The 21,859-nt window shown below is 33.4% G+C and overlaps 1 protein-coding gene across 1 annotated transcript; it reads left to right on the top strand.

Annotated features, from left to right (window-relative positions):
• The first annotated feature begins 1,453 nt into the window (after positions 1 to 1,453).
• Positions 1,454 to 20,179, top strand: LOC149800801 (uncharacterized). Its single transcript, XM_089954794.1, has 6 exons — positions 1,454 to 1,811; positions 4,693 to 4,899; positions 5,752 to 5,891; positions 9,523 to 9,677; positions 12,706 to 12,823; positions 19,687 to 20,179. The coding sequence occupies exons 1-6, from the start codon at positions 1,520 to 1,522 to the stop codon at positions 19,927 to 19,929; spliced, it is 1,155 nt and encodes a 384-aa protein (XP_089810920.1). The 5' UTR covers positions 1,454 to 1,519; the 3' UTR covers positions 19,930 to 20,179.
• The last annotated feature ends 1,680 nt before the right edge of the window (positions 20,180 to 21,859 follow it).

The raw sequence follows: 21,859 nt of genomic DNA, 5'->3' as shown, positions 1-21,859 counted from the left end.
TATAAACAAAGTTTATTTTATACTTAGCAGTGAATTACTTGATTTTCTAATTAAAATAATATTGATATTTCACTGTAGTGAAAAAATAACAATATTTTTTCACTACAGGAACTACTTTTTTGGGTCAGAACATACTTACCTCCCTTTGATTTTGCACCTTAGCAAATTAATAATTAATTATTAGCAGATTAATAATCCCTGTCTGTTATCTTTGAAACTTGTCGTTTGTTATTCTGGAAATATCAGTTAATTTTTATCATTCTGATGTGGAACTAATTTTGTACACAGGTACACATAGCACAGCAGAACATGTATGGTAAACAGCTGACATTACTGTAAGAAATCTGCTATTTCACTGTTTCACAAACTTTAGGTAGCCAATGTATGTGTGCATAAAATAAAAAGAATATTTTCTTGAAACGAGTGAATAACGGATACATTTCATCTCGTGGGTGAAAAACTCTAGTATTGTCACTCGTGGCTTTGCCACTTGTGAAAATACTGAGTTTTTCATCCACTCGATGAAATATATCTGTTATTCACTCGTTTCAAGCAAATATCCTCTATATGACCATTTTCCTTTAAAGAATATCTAGATAGTTCAGTTTGTTAAAATTTGTTCAATTTTTTTTCCTTAAAACCTATTCTATTTTACAACCTATAACAATTTTCAAAAACATTTTGTCCGACTTAAATATTATATATATCTTACATAGTATCTGCTTGCTGTTGGAAGAAAAAGAACTTGATACAACTATCGCAAAGTTGGGCCAAATTGTCTTAATTTCCTACCAAGGTGAGCCGAATTGTCTATAAGCCAACCTGAGGCTAAAGGTGTGATCCAGTGCAATCTGCATTGAATGTCATGAGCTGTGATGTCACATTGAAAGTTTCCCTTGTTGATAAACAAAATATTTTGATGATTAGACTTGACATGCGCTATTCTTGACCCAGTTTAATATCTGCCCATCGTAAAAATCCACAGTTATCGATAGTTTTCCTCTGGAAGTTTCTTAATGACGTTAAAATTCAAATTACACACACACTTTTATATAGGTCATTGATGGCACTGAGTCAGATGGGTATCTGTGTGACATGAACACTTTAGTTGTTTACCATTCAGATATCAAAATTAGTGTTGCCAGTCATGACTTTTCATATTTAAAATGTTAAAGTTTTGTACTAATGTACCTACCTGAGACTATGTTCTTGTCATCAGGTACTTTGCGACAGATACATATGAAACTAGTCACAGGTGTTGGGAAGTCCATGCTATACAGACCTGTTTATATACCTGTACACATGTATTTACAGTGGGGGTTTTGTAACTAGTCTTTATAAACTTGTGGCATAGAATTTGACACTGGTGAATTATTGCTTTGATTTAATTTACATTTAACCAGTTATCCAAAAATGATTATTTGTATAGCTTTGTTTTCTTTTTCAGATATAAAGATTTTGGAGCTCTTCTGAACTGAGTAGCTAATAAAAGTTGCAATCTACAGTTTTTATTAGAAAAATGTCAGAAAGCACATCCACAATTGTACGTCGTGTCACAAGATCAACATCAAACACATCTATTTCTGAATTGGAGTTGTCAGGCAAAAGTGGTTATACATCAAATTCACAAAAAGATCAACCTTCATTAGTGCTTAATGGTTCAGCAACGCCAGTTAGAAATGTTATTTCTTTAAATCATTTTCGTCAGAGATTGGAAAAAGAGATAGGAGAAGGGAGTGTGGAACTAAATGGAAGTTTTAAGACTAGTGACAAAACGAGTCCCATGTTGGTGAAGCTCCGAAGCACACCAGGTAGGTAGAAAACCTGTCAGAGCAGGTAATGTTTACCCCTGGATCAAAACAAATGTTATTGCTATTATTGTTGTTAATGTTAATATTATTGTAAAATTAATAAATCAGCAAAATTAGTAATTTGATTTGTAAAGTTCAACAAATCTTCCATTTCATATGTAGTTCACCCAAAAATGTTGCAGGGGTAAAATCATCGATACAACCTTTTTTGGTTTAGGTTTGTTTTATTCCTTAGCAAAAGATGCATATACCATGAATGCCTTGAATAGAAGTCTGATGCATGGTTAGTTACTGTCACAAAGTAAAAAATTTACTCGCAGTAAAAATAAAAATCATCACTGTGAATATTGGTGAAACAGTGTCCACACTGGATTCAAATTATAAGGTGAAGTGTCTTCTTTCCCTTGCTAGAGAGTCATCATTGTGCTAAAAGCTTCCAGTATCAAACATTACAGATTTAGTCATCATGCTAAAAGCTTACAGTATCAAACATTGCAATTTTAGTCATTATGCTAAAAGCTTCCAATATCAATCATTGCAGTTTTAGTCATCATGCTAAAATCTTTCATTATCAAACATTGCAGCTTTAGTCATCATGCTAAAAGCTTTCATTATCAAACATCGCAGTTTTAGTCATTATGCTAAAAGCTTCCAATATCAATCATTGCAGTTTTAGTCATCATGCTAAAAGCTTACAGTATCAAACATTGCAGTTTTAGTCATCATGCTAAAATCTTTCATTATCAAACATTGCAGCTTTAGTCATCATGCTAAAAGCTTTCATTATCAAACATTACAGTTTTAGTCATTATGCTAAAAGCTTCCAATATCAATCATTGCAGTTTTAGTCATCATGCTAAAAGCTTCCAATATCAAACATTGCAGTTTTAGTCATCATGCTAAAAGCTTCCAATATCAGTCACTGCAGTTTTAGTCATCATGTTAAAAGCTTACAGTATCAAACATTGCAGTTTTAGTCATCATGCTAAAAGCTTCCAATATCAATCATTGCAGTTTTAGTCATCATGCTAAAAGCTTACAGTATCAAACATTGCAGTTTTAGTCATCATGCTAAAAGCTTCCAATATCAGTCATTGCAGTTTTAGTCATCATGCTAAAAGCTTACAGTATCAAACATTGCAGTTTTAGTCATCATGCTAAAGGCTTCCAATATCAGTCATTGCAGTTTTAGTCATCATGCTAAAAACTTACATTATCAAACATTGCAGTTTTAGTCATCATGCTAAAAGCTTCCAATATCAATCATTGCAGTTTTAGTCATCATGCTAAAAGCTTCCAATATCAATCATTGCAACTTTAGTCATCATGCTAAAAGCTTACATTATCAAACATTGCAGTTTTAGTCATATTCAACATAAAAGCCTTCAACGCCAAACATTAAAATTTAATTATCGTCAACCTAATAGCTTCCAATATCAAATATTATAATTTTAATCATCAAGCTGAAAGTTTCCAGTATCAAACATTATAATTTTAGTCATCATGCTAAAAGCTTCCGGTATCAAACATTGCAATTTTAGCCATCATGCTAAAAGCTTCCTGTATTAAACATTGCAATTTTAGTCATCAACCTAAAGTTTCCTGTATCAAACATTATAATTTTAGTCATCATGCTAAAAGCTTCCAATATCAAACATTGCAATTTTAGTCATCAAGCTAAAGTTTCCTATATCAAACATAATTTTAGTCATCATGCTAAAATTTCCAGTATTGATATGATTCTATGGTCTTTAAATAACAGAATGAAGCAAAATCAAGTTTATTAAAATGAACAAATAATTTAATTCTCTAAGTTAAAGAGTGAAAATTTAAGAGGAACTTAACAGTATTGTGAATTAAATCACAAATAATCCTAACAGTTCAAAAGTATAATCCTAACAAGTTCAGAAGTATAGAATGTTTCAGATGAATTTCAATCTTGAATGTGCTGACATGCCAATAGACTTTCTGTATCACAATGATATGATCCATGAAGTCTTTGAAAGAATTCACAATAAACCCAAAGTAATGTTTTAGTCCAAAATAACAATGAGCAGTTTGTAATGCCACTGAATTTTTTAAATAAATGAATCCTCTCAAACTGTATCTGAATACCACTGAAAGTGATTCCACAATGATGTCAAAATAGGAATGAATACTTTTGATGACAACAAACTTAAAACACAATAAGATGACTAGGATGTGGGTCATTTTCCCATCAAATTCATAAACATGTTCACTGTTAGAACTTTCTATAAAGGTAAATAGGCCATGTAAACATGTTTACAAATATTACCTGAAAGTTCAACCTACAATCATGGACAAAGCTAGCTGTCTTAAAAGGTTGTTTACAATTGACCAATAACTTAAACCACAACCTATGAAATTATAATGAATAGAGGTTAAGCACACTTTAGATTTACAATTTTAGTCATCAAGCTAAAAGCTTCCAGTATGGAATATTTCAATTTTAGTCATCAAGCCAAAAGCTTCCAGTATCAAAGATTACAATTTTAGTCAACAAGCTAAATGCTTCCAGTATCAAAGATTACAATTTTAGTTACCGTATCATTCTCTGAGCTTTCAGTATCAACATAAAAATTTTAGTCATCAAGCTAAAAGCTTCAAATATCCAAGATTACAAGTTTGATCATTATAGCGGACATTTTCTATGGATAGATAGAGAAATACAGAATCAGGTCAGCATTTGGAATGTACTTGTTTTTGTTGTTATATGTAGATGAGTCAAATGATGAGAAATCTTGTTCTTGAAATAGGTCTGCCATCTTACATGTATTTTATAGATACATCGTAACATGAATCTGAACAAGATTTTCCAATGTCTCATTTGTAAATTTATCAGGAAATTTTGAAATTTCAGCTGGAGTACTGAAAGCAAAGCAGTATATGCTAATTAAAAAGCATGAGGAAAGTCGTCAGAAAGTTGACACTATTAATGTTGGTGGTGGAATTTCCCTGTGGCCCAACATGGAAAACATGAGACTGACTGGTCAGGAAGTAGCTCATCTAGCAGCAGTGTGTGTTGGTCTTCTTCTTGTTGTGGGAACACTTTTCTTCCAACTCCATGGTATGTTAGAAACATAATTTAAGTGTCTTTTTAAGAAAATTGTAATAAAATGGTTTTCTATTGATTTTAAAGAAATCTTAGTAAAAGTCCAAGAGTAATTATTTTAAACAAGGTGTAATTTACAACATTATTTAAGGCAGAGTTGGGAGTCTCAAACAAAGTTTGAGAATTCTCTGAGTTTGGGGATCTGTGTGATCTGAGGGATCCCCTTATAACAGACTTTTCAAGTTAATTAAATGTTCACTTTATTTACTTAACTTTGGCAGGACAGTTTGGCTTGTATTTCCTGGTAGTAATCAAAATAACACAATGTACTGTTGTGATTATAACAGGCACAATCATGTCAGAATTTTTGAAGAATTGTGCAATAAATTCACTTTAAAAAAACTGTTTTAGGAATTAGCCAAAATGTCAGGGCTATTTTTCCTTAAATTTGATGTCAGATACCATATATAATTGCTTATAAGTTGATTCCAACTTCAAACTTCATGGTCCCAGATCTTGAATCGCATGTGGTGGAAGACCTGGGTCTATACACTTTGTTATGAGTAATCAGTAGAGCAAACAACATAGACCCTAATCTTTTGGCACACAATGTGCCAGCAGATCAGAGTCTATGTTGTTTGCAGTTGTACTTGACTTATAAGCAACTGTATATGGTAAATTTTTGGTATTTTTTTTTTTACTGCATGTAGTAGAGTTTTAATAATCTTGCTTTATATCTTTTAGTTTAAGAAAGAATTGTATGTTAAAAATATTTCCAGGATAAATTATTTACTATAAAACTTGGCTTAGTTAATGCTTTACTTCTTTGAAATTATAAATAATTATTTCAACAAACTCATTTTTTAGGTTCAATTTTGTACATTCTGCTAGACTATTATATGGAATTGTCGAGCTTCCAAAGAAAACATGTTGTAGATGTCTCCACTTCACAGGAACAATTTGATGCCTCCTTGTTAAAGTGGCATTTTGGCTTCAGAAATTTGCTGGTAAGAATGATAAGTTAAAAATAAAATGGATGTAAGATTGTTGGATAAAGCAAACACACATGTTATAAAGAAGAATCTGGATAAACAAATTACAACTGGAATAAAATCAGATTTACTGATATCAATATAAGATTGTGACCCAAGAAGTAATTATGTTTGCACAATACAAATATTTTAGTGTTTAAAATCTTAAACAACTGGAATAAAGGTAATTTCCAATGGACATTAATTTCTAACTTTACAGAAGTCACTTTACTTAGATCCTAAAAAAATTTAACAAAAATTTATTTTCTTATATATCTGTGAATGTAACATGATATCTGATTGAACATCAAAACTTACCACAGTAAAAATCATATGAAATTGTTGAAAATAGTCTATTTTAACATAATAGTGTACCATCTAATATAGTGTCACAGAAAAATACATTCTTTTGTTGAATGCAAGTTGGCAGTAAATGAAACAGGGCATTTGTCACTTTTCCAACAATATCAGCATCAAATGCTTAGTTACAGTTTGGTTCAAAATTTGTCTTAGTTTGGGCTTGACCTCCAATTTGTGGTCTTATTGTTAGCATTATTTCAAACCAAATCAGGGCTGTACAAATTGGATAACCTGATGTCCAAGACTAATTCTATTTTGATGATTTATCCACCACCTTTTACTGAAAACCTTCCTCTTCTGGATAAATTCTTTTCCCTCTTAAAGATGTTATTATTAATATGCAGTCTGGGATTGACTATTAGTATATAGCATATATGCATAGACAAACCTGTCAATAGCAGCCACTCATGGGGAAAGGCAAACAGGGCATTGCACACAGGTGACTGCTGTACACAGGTTTAACTTTAAAAATTGATTTTTGAATAAATACCATGCACTGATTATTATTATTATTATCAAGATTGTTTCGTGTGCGCTGTAGATCAAAATCATAATCACAGGTATATTTTCTTCTCAACTGCTCTAGTGATCTAGTGGTTAGAGCATCCACCTTGGATGCTGGAGGTAGCAGGTTTGAACCCAGGCCGAGTCATACCAAAGACTTATAAAAAAATTGGTACTAGCAACTAACTCACTCAGCATTAAGAAGTTAGTGTTAGGGCTGGTCGGCCTGGTGTCAGGATAATGTGACTGGGTGGGACGTCATGCTTCATGTCTGTGGCATGATGCCGTAGTGTTAGACATCACCAGAGGTCTCGGAAATGCTTAATCACGCCTATTTTGATGCCATTGTTTTATCTTGGATGCACAAATTCACTTAGGCAGGAGTCCTCTGTACACATGTAGTAGGTGGGCGACAATTCAAAGACTTGCCCATCCTGCTTAGTGGGAAATGTTTTGATTAATTAGCTGTGCTGATATTTACAATGACAGAATTTAGTGGCTGAAAGACCCATTGATGTACATGTTGCCATTACAAGAGTACGTCAAAATAACATGATGCAATAGCTGGGCGGCAGGTTCAAAGGCTTTGACTGGTGGTTTGGTGGGACAATGTAATGATATTTACTGTGATCAAATTCAGAAGCAGAAAGACCCAGAGAAGTACATGTGGTCATTTATAAGAATACATTAAATAAACAACTTTAGATTTTATTATTGTGTTAGTTTCCGAGCGTAGCGGAATAAGCAGTGCAGTGCATGTGACCTTGGAATCAAGACATGTTGAGACTTAGACGAAATGCCATTCACATATTTGGATATGTATTTTGGGGTTAAATGGCAAACTGACAAAGACTGTAGTGAGATTCAGAAGAGTACTCAAGTTGCTAGAACTGATAGTTTGGATGGGATAGTGTGTCATGCCAAGCTTAGTGCTTGGAATAAGACATTCTTTGGACTGAAAAAATTCAGTCTCACTCTGATGGACAAACAAAAGCTTTGTCAGTGTTATAAAGAATGTAGAAATTAAACTCAGTAGCAACCCAATAGTTCATCTAATTTGCATAGTTTTTTGGGAGGGGACTGCAACTTCTGCTGGTGGGACTATTAATTTTACCAAAATGGGAGTCCTGGACTCCTAGTTTTAAAATCCTAGCAAGACATCTGACCACAATAAACTGTCACACTGCTGACATCATATTGATATAACTGAAAAATTGTTAAAGCTACGTTTAAAATCCAAATCACACACACACACATTTTATTCTCTTCTACATTTATGTTCCACACAAGATTACTGTATCCTGATCAGTTTAATCCAACCTAGAAATCAAATCATAACTGACTTCAAAATATTCACTGAACTTTGTTTGTTCCCACAGTGAAAACAGTACTTGGAATAGTCAGTTGCTCAACTTGCCAAGATCAAAAACATAGTTCTCTTATGAGAAGCCTGTGATGAACAGAAGCTCAAAAGAAGTAATATATGCATGACTATTTGATGTAACCAAAACTTTACCTGCCTTCACAACACATTTTGAATATTGAATGACACCTTACTAATGAAAAGGGATATAACTCAGCTCTTCACAATTTTTTTCTACTTCAGAGATAACTCTAAGTCACAGGCATATATATATATATATATATATATATATATATATATATATATATATATATATATATATATATATATATATATATATATATATATATATATATATATATCTATATATCTATATATATATATTAGAGAGTGGAAATGAAATAAGTCTGAAGTTGACAAATGAGACAAGTGAAAATTTGTAAGGACATGTCACTTTTCCATAGTCTTTTGCCCAGGACAAGTGGCCAGGAAATGTTTTGTACAGTCCTGAAAATATCGCAAAGTTTGTTGGGTATTGTATCTGACTATTTAGTTTTATTGTCCCATGTATATGTATCCATTTAATTAGTTTCATGGGTGCATTGATGGTAAAAATAAGTCTGAAAGAATGAGATAATTGTAAGGATTCCTTGATCTTCATATACAAACTGTAATCTTGTGATGTATGCCTATTTTCCATGTTCACTATCTGCTGTTTATATCAGTGAATGTCAGCATACTTTACCAAAACTTACCTTGAAAGGAAGAAACATTCTGACTTGAGGTCCAAAGGTCAAAATCACAGCAGGTGGTTGAATTTTAGGTGCATAGTCATAGGATGAAGTCTTTGAATCTTCAGTACCTATTGTTGGCATGGATACATTGTTATTGGCCATTGCAAAATGTGTTCAAATGGGTTATAGAAAAGTTCTTTGGATTATGAAGGCAGTGGTTCAAGGTCAAGGTTACAGCAATCAGTTTCTTATATTATTTTTAAATATAAAAATAATTGTGTTACATGCATGAGGATAGGCTTCAGACTTTGAACAAGATTTACCATATACATAGAGAATCCTAGGGGATGACAGATCAAGGTCACCAGTTGAATTGTTTTTACCTTTTAAGGTTAAATGTTTTAAGTTTTATGAAGTGGATACATCTATTTCCATGAACAAATTGTTATTAGAGTTGGCACACAAACACAAGAAATGAAACACCTAGCAGTGGAAGTAGCATCAGAGGTCAAGGTCATGGTGTCAATTGGTAGTGTATTACTAAACTGTAGCAGCATTCTTATACAGGAGACAATAAACTGTATATTTGTTAAGTGCAAATTTCAGATTCATCATGAGTTTTCACAGGATTCAATTCACTTTTCAGGACAGAATTCACCAGTCCCTGGATACAAGCAAAGTCCCTGTTAGCTATTTGCTATATATATGTACATATACAGCTGGTTTAGGGACACTTATATACTATCTAGCAGATAACATGTTTTCCAGCAACAAGCTCTCTCCCAAGAGGATCAAGAAATGGTAATTTGGTTAACACACACACACACAGACACACACACACACACACACACACACAAAGGCTTGATAAGGGCAGTAGTAACATACATACTCGGCATCTCTGCAGTCCGATGGGGAATCCTGGGAGCTAGCATGTTCATGGTTTAGGATTTGCTCATCCAAGAATAATTGGCTTCTTTCATGTTCTCCTGTTTCTTAATGTTTCTTTACCCAGAGAAACACTTCCCACCAGCTACTGGGCTGAATGTGGCTGTGTTTAGTGTAGATAATGATATACACTGTTGGAAAGGAAGGCAAACTGGGTTGTCGTAGATTATCTGTCCTCCTTTACAGGGAGGGAATTATCAACATTGTGACCCAATACTTGCATCAAGTTTCCTTTGCATTTAATGTTTCAGATTGTACTCTTTTTATTAAATTGTGTTAACAAATATACATTACTTGCCTTTGGAATATGTGTATTCCATCATTATCATTGAATAAATAGGACTAAGTACACATCAGACAAAATGTCAGTCAAGGTAGATTATTTGGATGTCCAGCTTTTTCTAGTTGCTCTGTTCAAATCACAGTTGACAAGCTGTTTTGTGAGACAAACAAAATTTGCAAGGCATTCTGATGGTGATCTACCTCTCTTGACTGTCAGATTTGTGTCACCTTATGCAGCTCACTAGCAGTCTGTGCAGTATAACTGTTAGCCTTGTGCTAGTAAAGCTAACATTACTAAATGCATCCAAGGTGTGACACTAAGCCTTTCCATAAAAAAATGTCAGGCATGTAATTGAATAAATAGGTGCTTATTTAGAAAACTACTTACCTATGTAGTCAGATAGAAAATTATTTACCTTTACAGTTAGATAGACAAAGTAATTACCTGTACAGTCAGATAGGAAATCACTTACCTGTACAGTCAGAAAATGAAGCAGCTTGGTTAATAAGTCCTTGATACCACAACCTTTTCTTTAATGCAGGATGTCTGGAAATGAAATAAATATAGCCAAACCTGCCTTAAAGGTCACCTATCCTAAGTAATTGTCTTAAACAGTCATTTTTCTAGGTCCCTAGTACCATTTTTTTATATAGAAATAAAATTCTATTATACATGATATACATTCCCTTCCCAGAGGTGGCTGCATTAAATGTCTTACTGTATTGATTAGACTAGTATCCACACAAAATTTGTTTTGTTTTACTTGCAAAGAGGAGCAATATTGCTTCATCTGTTTTTTGTGTCCTTCTGTAGACTGAGGGATGTACGTAACATCAGGCCTGATACATCATCATGCATGTTGTAGCAGGTAACTAATGGAGGCAACCATTTTGTCCAGGTACATATCACATGATGATGTTTGACTTGAGAATGTCATCAACGTTTTAAAAGACTATTATTTTAAAAATTTGACTTTGTACTTTAAAGATTTTAACTGGCTTTGCCTCTTTGTTTTGTATGATTGTTTGGGGGATGCCTAAACTTGGCATGTTATAGCCAGGATTGTGCTGCTCTGCCTTTAAACCCTATGCACACACACACACTTATGCATGCACACATACACACACACATATGCATGCACACACACACTTATAGTTCTTTTGGGATTATCAATATCTGCATCTCGCTCATTTGTTTTGTCTTTCTTAAATGACCATTAATGATATGAAAATGTTTTACCTGTGGTCAGTAATCAGCCATTTTGCCAACATTTAGCAGTACAGGATTGTTTGGACAAAAATGTAGTTGAAAGAATTTTGCCTGAAAACAAAACTGGGGTATGGTTAGTGTCCCTAGAAAAAAGCATGAAACATTACAGTGTCAGACCAACACAGATCTATTTATCAACAGGGGACTTTGGTTGCAAACAGAAACCTAACTCAGCCATGATCAACACATTTGTATTACGAATTGGTTGTGCACATTGTAGAAACTCAAATGAGCTGAGCACCACATACATGTGCAACTGAGAATTGTTTTTTACTTCAGGGTTAAAATGAATATTGAACTGATTACCCTGTTTCTGGGCCAGTCTGTATTTTGTTGGCATAAATATTTCCATTTCCACAAAACCCATATGTGCCATTAGATCTGCGTTTACCTCTAACTGAAAAGAAATTTCACCATGCAGTAAATGGCTAAAATCAGTACACTCTGTAATTCTTTTTCAAGTTAGATTTAATAATGACATTTTTAAATACAAATTGGTATCAAAGAATAATTATTTGTAGTATAGGTTATGTTCATTTTGATCATATCCGGTAAGGAAATCTAAAATGGACTTAGTTACAGCACCAATAGCATCCAACATTTTTCTTTCCTAACATTTCTTCCTTGTCTCTAGGCAATAGAATCCAAAATCTGCCTCTTAACATCCCTTCCTTGTCTCTGGGCATCATCGTCAAATAATACCCTCATAACATCCTTCTATTTCCTTGGATGATAGCAATTGGAATCTCCTTCTTACCATCATTCCTTGTCCCTAGGCAGCAGCAGCTTTCCCTTCCTGGCAACTTGTCCCTCTTAAACATCCCTTCCTTGTCTTTAAGCACAAACACAGCATCTCCATTTTAACATCCCTTTGGCAATGAAAATCCTTTCTGTTAAATCTGGATGATAACTGCAAAGAAATGTAAAAGGAACATAAGAACATAGGGTTGTCTTGAATTTGCTGGCAAAGAAATTACAGAAACAGGACTATAATCAAGTATCTTATTCTGTTACTGCTTTCTTTTGTGTGGTCATAATATTCTTTGATCAGTCTCCTTAATATGGTATGGCATTAAATCTAGTTGATAACCATCTAAATCTATTAAGTGCATTGTGATGCATTTCTCTGTTCATAGAAACATATAAAACCTAGGTATATAAAACCAAAATTAATTAAAATAGCAAATGTATAAAATTATTCCAGATTTATAGCTAGTACTGTCATGTGTTATATATATATATATATATATATATATATATATATATATATATATATATATATATATATATATATATATATATATATATATGTTGTTTATTTTTTCCTTTCAGGGTCTGCTTACTGACAGTGATAGGGTCTTGGACAGTGTTAATGGCTTATCTACTAATGTGTGCATACATGGTAGAAATGAAGATTGTAAAAAATGTGCATTTGTTGAGTGAAACATTAGTAAGTATCTAGAAAAATGAGAGATTCTTGATGTTGTAGCAAGTATTAAACCCTATGCATACATAGATACATTATTAATATTATTATTATTATTCCATCACCAACAGGTACAAATTTGTAATAACCTGTTTTTGTTGTTGTTATTGATGTGGGGGTATAGTGCCATTTTGCAGCACATGACATGGCAGCCAGTATAACTGGTTTTAGGAAGAAACTGGGAAAACCTTGGTAAGAACCACAACTCATGGGAAGCTTATGGCAAGAATTATTACATACCGATATCAGCCAAGCTCAAGACTTAAACTCATGCAGACAGAGGTGAGCAATAACCTCAGTACTATGAACCCTATTTCACATGTATTAAAATTGGTATGTGGATACACCTTGGAGAGAGTAATTCAACCATGCCTAAAATAGGTCTCTGTGACATATTTACTATTTATGAGTTCGAGTGTTATCAGATTCTTCCTTTTCTCTTTAGTCATGGGCAACAATCTCTACCTCTTAGACCATATTTCAGCAAGACTTATCCAAAGTTTCAAGTAGATGCATCTCAAGAAGAGTAACTTAAACATGCCTAATGTAGGTCACTTTAACCAATGTTTTAATGTTTGAAAGACTTTATAGAGGTTCAGTCATATTAAAAAACTCTATATCTTGGAACATATTTTACCTACACTAATCAAGATTGCTATGCCTCACAAGAAGACTAAACTCAGCCATAACAAGGTACATTACTGTGATTTTTTCATCAAGGTCAAATAAATTTTTGTACTTTTAGAAGTTAATTTTTAAAACCTGAAGACTCTTTGACTGCATTTCATCTACTTTCATCAGAATTGGTAAGTATGTGGATGTATTTAACACATTGACCCATGGAGGTTTTGTCATTTTCACCTGAAATTCGAGTAGGGAACACATTTTGAAAGCTATTTCTGAATACTTCCTAACACATCAACTTCAGGGTGATTTTCAAATAACCTAATGCCTAGTTGTGTTAGAAACATCGTTTTTCATTGGCTATTTGGCTTGCGAATGAGCAGAAGGGTAAAAGTTGTTTGGGGTTTTTTTGCCTAATGGACCCATTATTTTCGGATCATGACCATTCTCTATTCCAAATGCACATCTTATCCTACTTTTTACAAAGGTTCATCTGTCTGTTTGCAGTTCATACTGGTCTGCCTTAGATCTGAGACCAAAAAGTCTAAAATCCGGACACAAAATCAGATTCCGACCACAGGTGAATTTTGGGTGGAAAAAATCGGGTCCAAAAAATGAGGTTTTTTCCTCTGTATTTTTTTGTGCAACTAGAACTTCCAGATTATTTGTATCATTGTAGAGCTATGTCTGTCTACCCTTCTATAATACCACCCACTTTAGTGTATCATACATGACCGTGACGCTACAGAGCTCAGAGGTAGGCTACTACCTCCTGCCACGTAAACTTGTCAGCAGGGGTTAACGTGTTAAAGAAGAGCAATTCATTACCATGTAAAACAAGATCACTCTAACTTTTTATACCTGTATGATGCACATTTTCAGGTGTTTGTTCATAACACTATCACAATCTTAGACTGTGTTTCATCTACAGACAGAATTTGGATGCATAGATAATTTTTGGAAGAGCAAACTGGACTTACTTTATTGTTTTTGGTTTTTGTTTATTATTGTTTTTTCATGTTTAGAGATAATTATGGGTTAACAAAATTATTAATCGTTTTCTTAAGTATTAAAAGTCTGCAAAATACAAGAATATAGTTCTCTGTACTGACAATTATAGACCAAATAAGAATGAAATTTTTATGGGTTAATGGTGTATCAATTATATACAATTAAAAAGCAGATAAGAATGACAATTTTTATGGATCCATGGTGTTTCAGTTACACATAATTATAGGAAAAATATGAATGAAAATTGTATGGATTAATGGCGTATCAATTATGGACAATACAGTACTCTTTGTGCATGATCAAATTTGTAAATAATAGGCATTTTATCAAGTCTCTTTGATCTTTAAAACACTACACATATCAAACTTTATTTGCTGATTCATCTTTTACAAACACTAGACACTGATGCATGAAGTATGTCACTAACCTTTTCTTGCTTTAGTGACTTTGTACCTGAAAATGGATTTTCAAGCCACATCTCTAAAACTGAGTTTCTGACCCTCAGACTTTAGATGCATCTTCTGGTGTACTGTATTTGTTTCCAAAATGTTTTGCTTCAGGAGCAATATTACGAGATCCTTAGTCATCCAGATTACTTGATGATTCTTTAAAGAGATTCCCTGCCATCTAGTTTGCTTGATGGCCCTATGCATTTTCAGATGATCAGTTGTTTTTCATTTGCATTGTGTTATATAGGAAAGTAGGCCGCTGGCCCAGGACAAGGGCCCACTGGTTTTCTAGGCTATTGAGATCCCTATATTGCCCTGTTGCCATATTTAGACAAAGAGAGCACATGCTCTATAGACTTTGCTTTTCCACCCCAAGAACTAAATATGATTTGGCTATTACAGCTGCACTGTGACTTCATCACTGGTTGGTTGACACAGTGATAAGAGTGTTGACCAATCAAAAGTCATGTCAGTTCAATGCTATAGGATGAAACTAGGCAGGATTGGATATAGCAAGGACACTTAACACTAGCACAAAATAAGATGTTTATTTATAATGCAAATTAATGCTAATTGAATCTTTGACACCCTTTCTCACACCCTTAATTCCATCTCTCACAAACCAAACTCAAATGATTGAAAACCATATCCTTCACATGCCCTTGAAGTTCTTTGTTGGATATAACAAAATGATATTACTACCAAACAGATACAATAAAATCATTGTTCATCAATAAATGATTGATGTTTGGGTTGTTATGATCAGTGCATGGATTTATCAACAAGAATGATCAATATATGGAACATTCAACAAATATGATGTATTGTTCATCAACAAGTATGATGGTGCATTAGACTGTTCACACATATAATGACATTGAATTTTAGGTGGAAAACCCGTACTATATATATTCCATCAACATGTATGATGCTGTTATCGTGTGGCATCCCAATGGTGATCATGAATAATCCTGATCCTAATTTCCCAATGAAGAATTATCTCATGTAGTCCACTCATCCCATTCTGCTGAAGGACCCCTCAGGAATCTCCCTACCCCAAAGACCTGTTGGTCCAGGAACTTTGGTCCTTCACAATGAGTTGATAGATTTGTCTATTAAACCAATGTTACCATTGCCTACCTTATAAGTATTCAAGAAACCCACAAAGTTCAACAACTCCATGCAATAGCTAAATATAAAACTAAACTGATTAATACGTAAGACATATCTAAAAATGTGTTTAAGTATGAATACAGTGATGTACATTATGCCTGTGTGGACATCTCCCTAATAAGTCTCATATGCATTGCAATGATAGAGAGAAAATGAGTACTATGGGCATGGTCAATCCATGTCCACAGAACACATGGTAAATGCCCCCCCCACCACCACTACAGGTGCATTATGCAGGCTGCAGTTAGTAAACAGCAGTATTTCAGTATTTAGGCTAATACCACAGAATATGGTTAATAATGTATGCAGCCATGAAATCCATTAACATTTATGTTCATATCTAAATACAAAAGGTATTTTCATCCTCAACACAGCTGTTTGACATTTTAAGTCTCCCTTTTCTCTTGAATCTGGTTGACCTTTGTTCAAATTATTTTCACCACTATTCATTAGGACATCTAAAAAATAATGATATGCCAATTTCTCAGTTTGGTAATTTTGGTGTCAAGTTTAATTGCAGCATAATGCTATTCTGCTAAGTTTGAAAGTTGTTGAATATGTGCAACTGCATGTATAGTATATGTACAGACTTTTTAGTAATAGTTTTATCATATTTCAGTTTGTGTGTTTCAGTTTCTCTTTAAAATTTTATTTTGGCAGAAATGATCAGTGTGAGTACTGATTGCATCTGACTTTTTCATTCCATGTTGCACATCATTTAATACTAATGTAAATATTAAAATATCATTCTTGTATGGAATTAAGATTGTTATGAAATTGTAAAAAAAAATTGAAATATATTTTTATCAAATTCTGGCTAAGTTACATATAATTGATATAATTGAACATAGCCAACAAAATATTTACCTGGTTCAAGCTGCTATGGATGTGATATTTTTAGCTTTGTATTCCAACTAATGGTTAAAGTCTCTAGTATGGCTTACTGTTATAGTATTTTCACACTTTCCCATTTGTTTGTACCCCTCTACTGATTTTAAAAATGAAAAACATCAAAGATATAATTAATAAAACACACAAAACTTACCAGTAGTCATTTCATTCATCAATTTCTAATTTGAATGTCACCAGGGGGTCCTTAACACTGTCAGCTTATTCGTGTTTCAAATGAAATCAAATCTTGAGATGTAAACAGGCAGACAGACTGCTTGCTCACTATCCTATTCTGGTTTCCATAAAAGCTCTGTCATCTTTGTCCACTATTTGCAATGTCTAGTTTTAATATTTCTAAAACAAACGAACAAATACAATGGATGAACTCTTGTATTCATGTGTTCAAAGAGATTAACTCCAAATTTACAGAATTATTGGGATTATCAAAGACTGAACTACATCACATCTGTTGCTTGAAAACATAGACTCACCCATGCAAATATGACGACTGTGTTACTTAAGAAATTCCTATTTGATTTGGAATACCAACAAGTTGACAGTTTTTGAGACCCCCTGGTGACAATCAGGTTTAAAATTATTAATTGATGAATGAAATGACTAAGTTTTGTAAATTTGTTTTTATCCTTGATGCTTTTTGCTTTTAAAATTGATGGTAAGGGGTTTACAGACAAAGATAAAGGTGTGTTAATACTATATATGGTTTAAAGTATATATTCATTACTGTTGCATGGTTTAAATTCCATGTATATTGATTACTGTTGCATGATTTAAAGTCCATGTATATTGATTGTACATTAATTACTGTTGCATGGTTTGAAGTATGTGTATATTGATTACTCTTGCATGGTTTAAAGTCCATGTATATTTATAGGTTACTGCATTTGTATGGGAACATATAATTATAATAATGAAGACTTTGTACAGTGCCTAATCTTTAGAAGCTCTAAGCACTTTACAACATTAGACAACACCTATAAGATAAGAAACATAATAATATTATTACAAAGACAAACAACATGAAATTAGAAAAACATTAAAAAATAAAAAAACATGCTGAGAATATTTCAGGTAGCGAGTTTTTTGAATGGAAATACTGCATGACCTTGGGAGTGCAGTATATCCATCCAACAAAATGAGTTCATATTTTCCCTTACAAATGCAGTAACCTTTTTATTATATGCTAAAAAAAATTTATTCTACCTAATGCTTAATTATATTAACAAAATACACTACAAGAAACAAAGTAACTGAATGTATTCTGTATTCCAAACTAAATACACAAGCGCAGATTCATCATTACACAACAACAATATTAATGCACACATAACTCCACTCAGATAAATTTGAACTTAATCATGTGCACGACATAACTTTCGAAAGAAAATGAAGTGTCTAGTTAAAATTGAAATTTGGAGCCATATTGTGAATGAATTTGCATTGAAACAACTTTTCCATTTGATCTGGAATGAATAGATTTTGGTATTTTTTTTTCTCGATTCTACGAAATTTCGTGATTATGGACTTATATTTATATGTGACAATTCCGCATGAAAATCATCGGATTGAAGAAGCGAGGGAGAAGTGTGTTGACATCTGCAAATGTGTTTCTGTTTCTTTCATTGAATGTTTGAAATCATAATGTGGGAAAAATATGAAGTCTTTCAATTGCAATTATCAAAAAGACACTATGGAATTTAATGCTTATTTCATTTTGAGTGCAGTAAGGAGGATGTAATTACACTTATATTTGAAATTACAATACAATTTCGAAATGTGTAATCAAGATTGAGAACCTATGACATGGCTCATGTAATTCGGATTTGTAGAACTAAGAAATTACATTTTGAGAAAATTCAGGATGTAAAACTGTAAGTATATTGTTTTGCCATTCTTATGACCAGCTAAAGAAGACAGTATATGACTTGTCACTTGTATGTTATTTGTAAGGACACTTTCTTGCGTCTGTTGTATAGCTAGCCTAAATCCAAAAGATTGTATCAACAAAGTTAATGCAGAATGTGCCAAAGCAGCTGGTATGTGGCAGTCCACAAAACATCTGCTTTAGTTCATTCAGAAACAAATTTAAATAACCACAACGTAAAGCACCTACTATGCTAGTGTACATGATTTGTTTACAAATCAAAATAGCTGGATCCATTGTTTGTTTACAATAGAAAGTAGTTCCTTTATGTATGTGAATGCAATATGTGTACTTGCACGTGAGTTCAGTATCGGGTAATATTGCATGATTCTGACAATGTAAAGTTAAAGGAGAAAAAAATGAGCATATAATAATGATTACTTTTGCATGGTTTAAAGTCCATATATATTGATTATTCATTGATTACTGTTGCATGGTTTGAAGTATGTGTATATTGATTACTGTTGCATGGTTTAAAGTCTATGTATATTGATTACTGTTGCATGGTTTAAAGTCCACATATAATTATTACAGTTGCATGGTTTAAAGTCTCTCTCTCTATATATATTGATTACTGTTGTATAGTTTAAGTTGGTGGGCATATATATATATATATATATATATATATATATATATATATATATATATATATATATATATATATATATATATATATATATATATATATATATTTATATATATATGGTTTAAATCTATTATTTTCATTATTGTTGCAGGCTGATGTGGTGCATAAAGATTTAAACTGTGATAAATTACATGCAGTGCTGCTCTACTGGAAGACAAGATGCCTTCCTCCCACAGGCTTGGGAACTTTACATATACTTGGTCTGGTTGCAGTCCAAGATGTTATACATTATATCCAGTACTATTGTCTGCCTATTGTAACAGTACTTGTCACCCCCATTCTCAAACTTATCACATCCCTTCTACGTGTTTATACTGCTGGCACTAGAATTTAAAAAAATTCAATTTCTGTCAAATACGTTCATGTATTATGTAGTAGTGTTTAATGGTACATCAACACAGTAAAGGCTATATGGTGCCAACTAAAAGTAAAGTTAAGAAAAATGTAAAAATGAAGAATTGCACAAAAATATTATGGTCAATACATTACCCTATCACATTTATGTTAAGAATTTAGCCTCCACTACCTTCAAAATAAAACAGGAGACATTTTTCTTTCCCATCTGCATAACAATCTAAAACACGGCATGTACAAGAAAAACACTTTTGAGATGCTATAATAATTACCTCCCCTGTGTCCACTAGGTAGCTACACACATAACAGATGTTAATCAGTTTAAGCTTTAGCTTGATACAGGTAACACTGTATCTGTCTACTTTCAGAATCCATTGGATTTCTTGGGAAATATGAGTCTTAAGCTTTCATGTTCTTTCATTTTTTCATTATTCTAAACATTGGTTGCTTTAGTATTTCTATTCACTTTTTAATGTGCCTTGAATTGATTTAGTTTTCACCATTTGTCTATTTGGAAGACTTAATTTTCTTTGTTGTTGTAGATACACAGTGCAGATATCTGCCTAAAATGTAAAGAATTCATTGTGCACAAGGATACACAAAACTTGTCTAGAATCTATTAAGTGCACTTCTACTAACCCTTGCAGCACTTGTGTCAGCTGGTCAGATGACACTTGGTCTTCTGAAACAGTTCAGGGATAATAAGATACAGAAATTCTTAGTCACCATCCCTGTAAAGAGTCGGTTGCTATTGTTGGTGGGAATATATCTCCATCCTCTCCCCGTTCTAAGATTCGTTGGATTTTGCTTCCTGCTACAGTTACTTCCAGTGTACTGGAAGAAGAATGGGGAATCATAGATGCAAACAGATTTTGGTCTTCTCATTCTTTGTGATAGTCTCAGATGAGAAGAATTATCCAGGAAATTATGTCACACCTTGGTCTATGTGGATTTCCCATCTTGCCTGTCTTCTCACTTAGATATACACTGAGAATATGATCCTTCCTTTGGACATAAGTTGTCCCACATGCTAGAGTGGGGTTAGACTTAGTTCATGCAGTTTCCAGCTGACCTATTGAGTGCTCTCTGGCAGCTTATGACTATGCCACTCTGGTTCCTGACATGTGTGTTCAGTTGACCAATCCACACTTCCCAAGTTTGATCAGAGGCAAGTTGAAAACAACAGACTGGACTGCAAATGGGCGGACTCATCCATTTTCCATGGACTGTTATGAGGCTCTGTTCGGTAGATCCAACTGCATAACTGCCCAACTAGGCTCCACCAGTTCTTTCAGCAGCCCATATCAGCAGTAGGCCTGCAATTCACAGCATTTCCTGTTGATATGCAGTGCCAAGCTAATTTTTAAGACAGCAATTGAAACAAAATTTGTCCCCTAACAAATACCCCATTTCTGCCTCCCACTGTCATTGAGTCAGGCATTCCTACCAATGTGGACAAAGGTGAGAATTAGTGATCTGTACAGGTGAGTGGTTTAGACCTAAGACCACAGTAGAAGGTGGTCGATGATGTTCATCCTGCCTTCCATTGACTGCCTCATTTCCTCAAGATTAAGGATATTGCCAACAGTTTGTTGAAAAAAATACTGATCCTTGCTAACTTGAAGGCCTTTTTCGTGGAATGCTGAGGTACCAACCAATCTTATTTTGGTAGAATTATTCTTGTTTTTTCCCCAAAATTATACCATGCAATAATTTCTGTCAGATTCTGATTTTCCAGTGAAATCAAATTGTATATAAGTGAACTGCAGCATAAATGCCAGTATGAATAGATCATTGAAACACTGGTAGTGTATAATTGTAATTCATTTGTGAAAGTGTACCTAAGCACTTGTATATGCAAAACAAAAGCAACTAAATATTGACCAATCAAAAGTCATGTCAGCTTAATG

Source organism: Sinohyriopsis cumingii, chromosome 4 (genome assembly GCF_028554795.1).
Source record: "Sinohyriopsis cumingii isolate HCF-2022 chromosome 4, ASM2855479v2, whole genome shotgun sequence".
Classification (NCBI taxonomy): Eukaryota; Metazoa; Mollusca; class Bivalvia; order Unionida; family Unionidae; genus Sinohyriopsis; species Sinohyriopsis cumingii.
The sequence above is the reverse complement of the archived record's forward strand: the minus strand, read 5'-3'. Positions and strand labels throughout refer to the sequence as shown.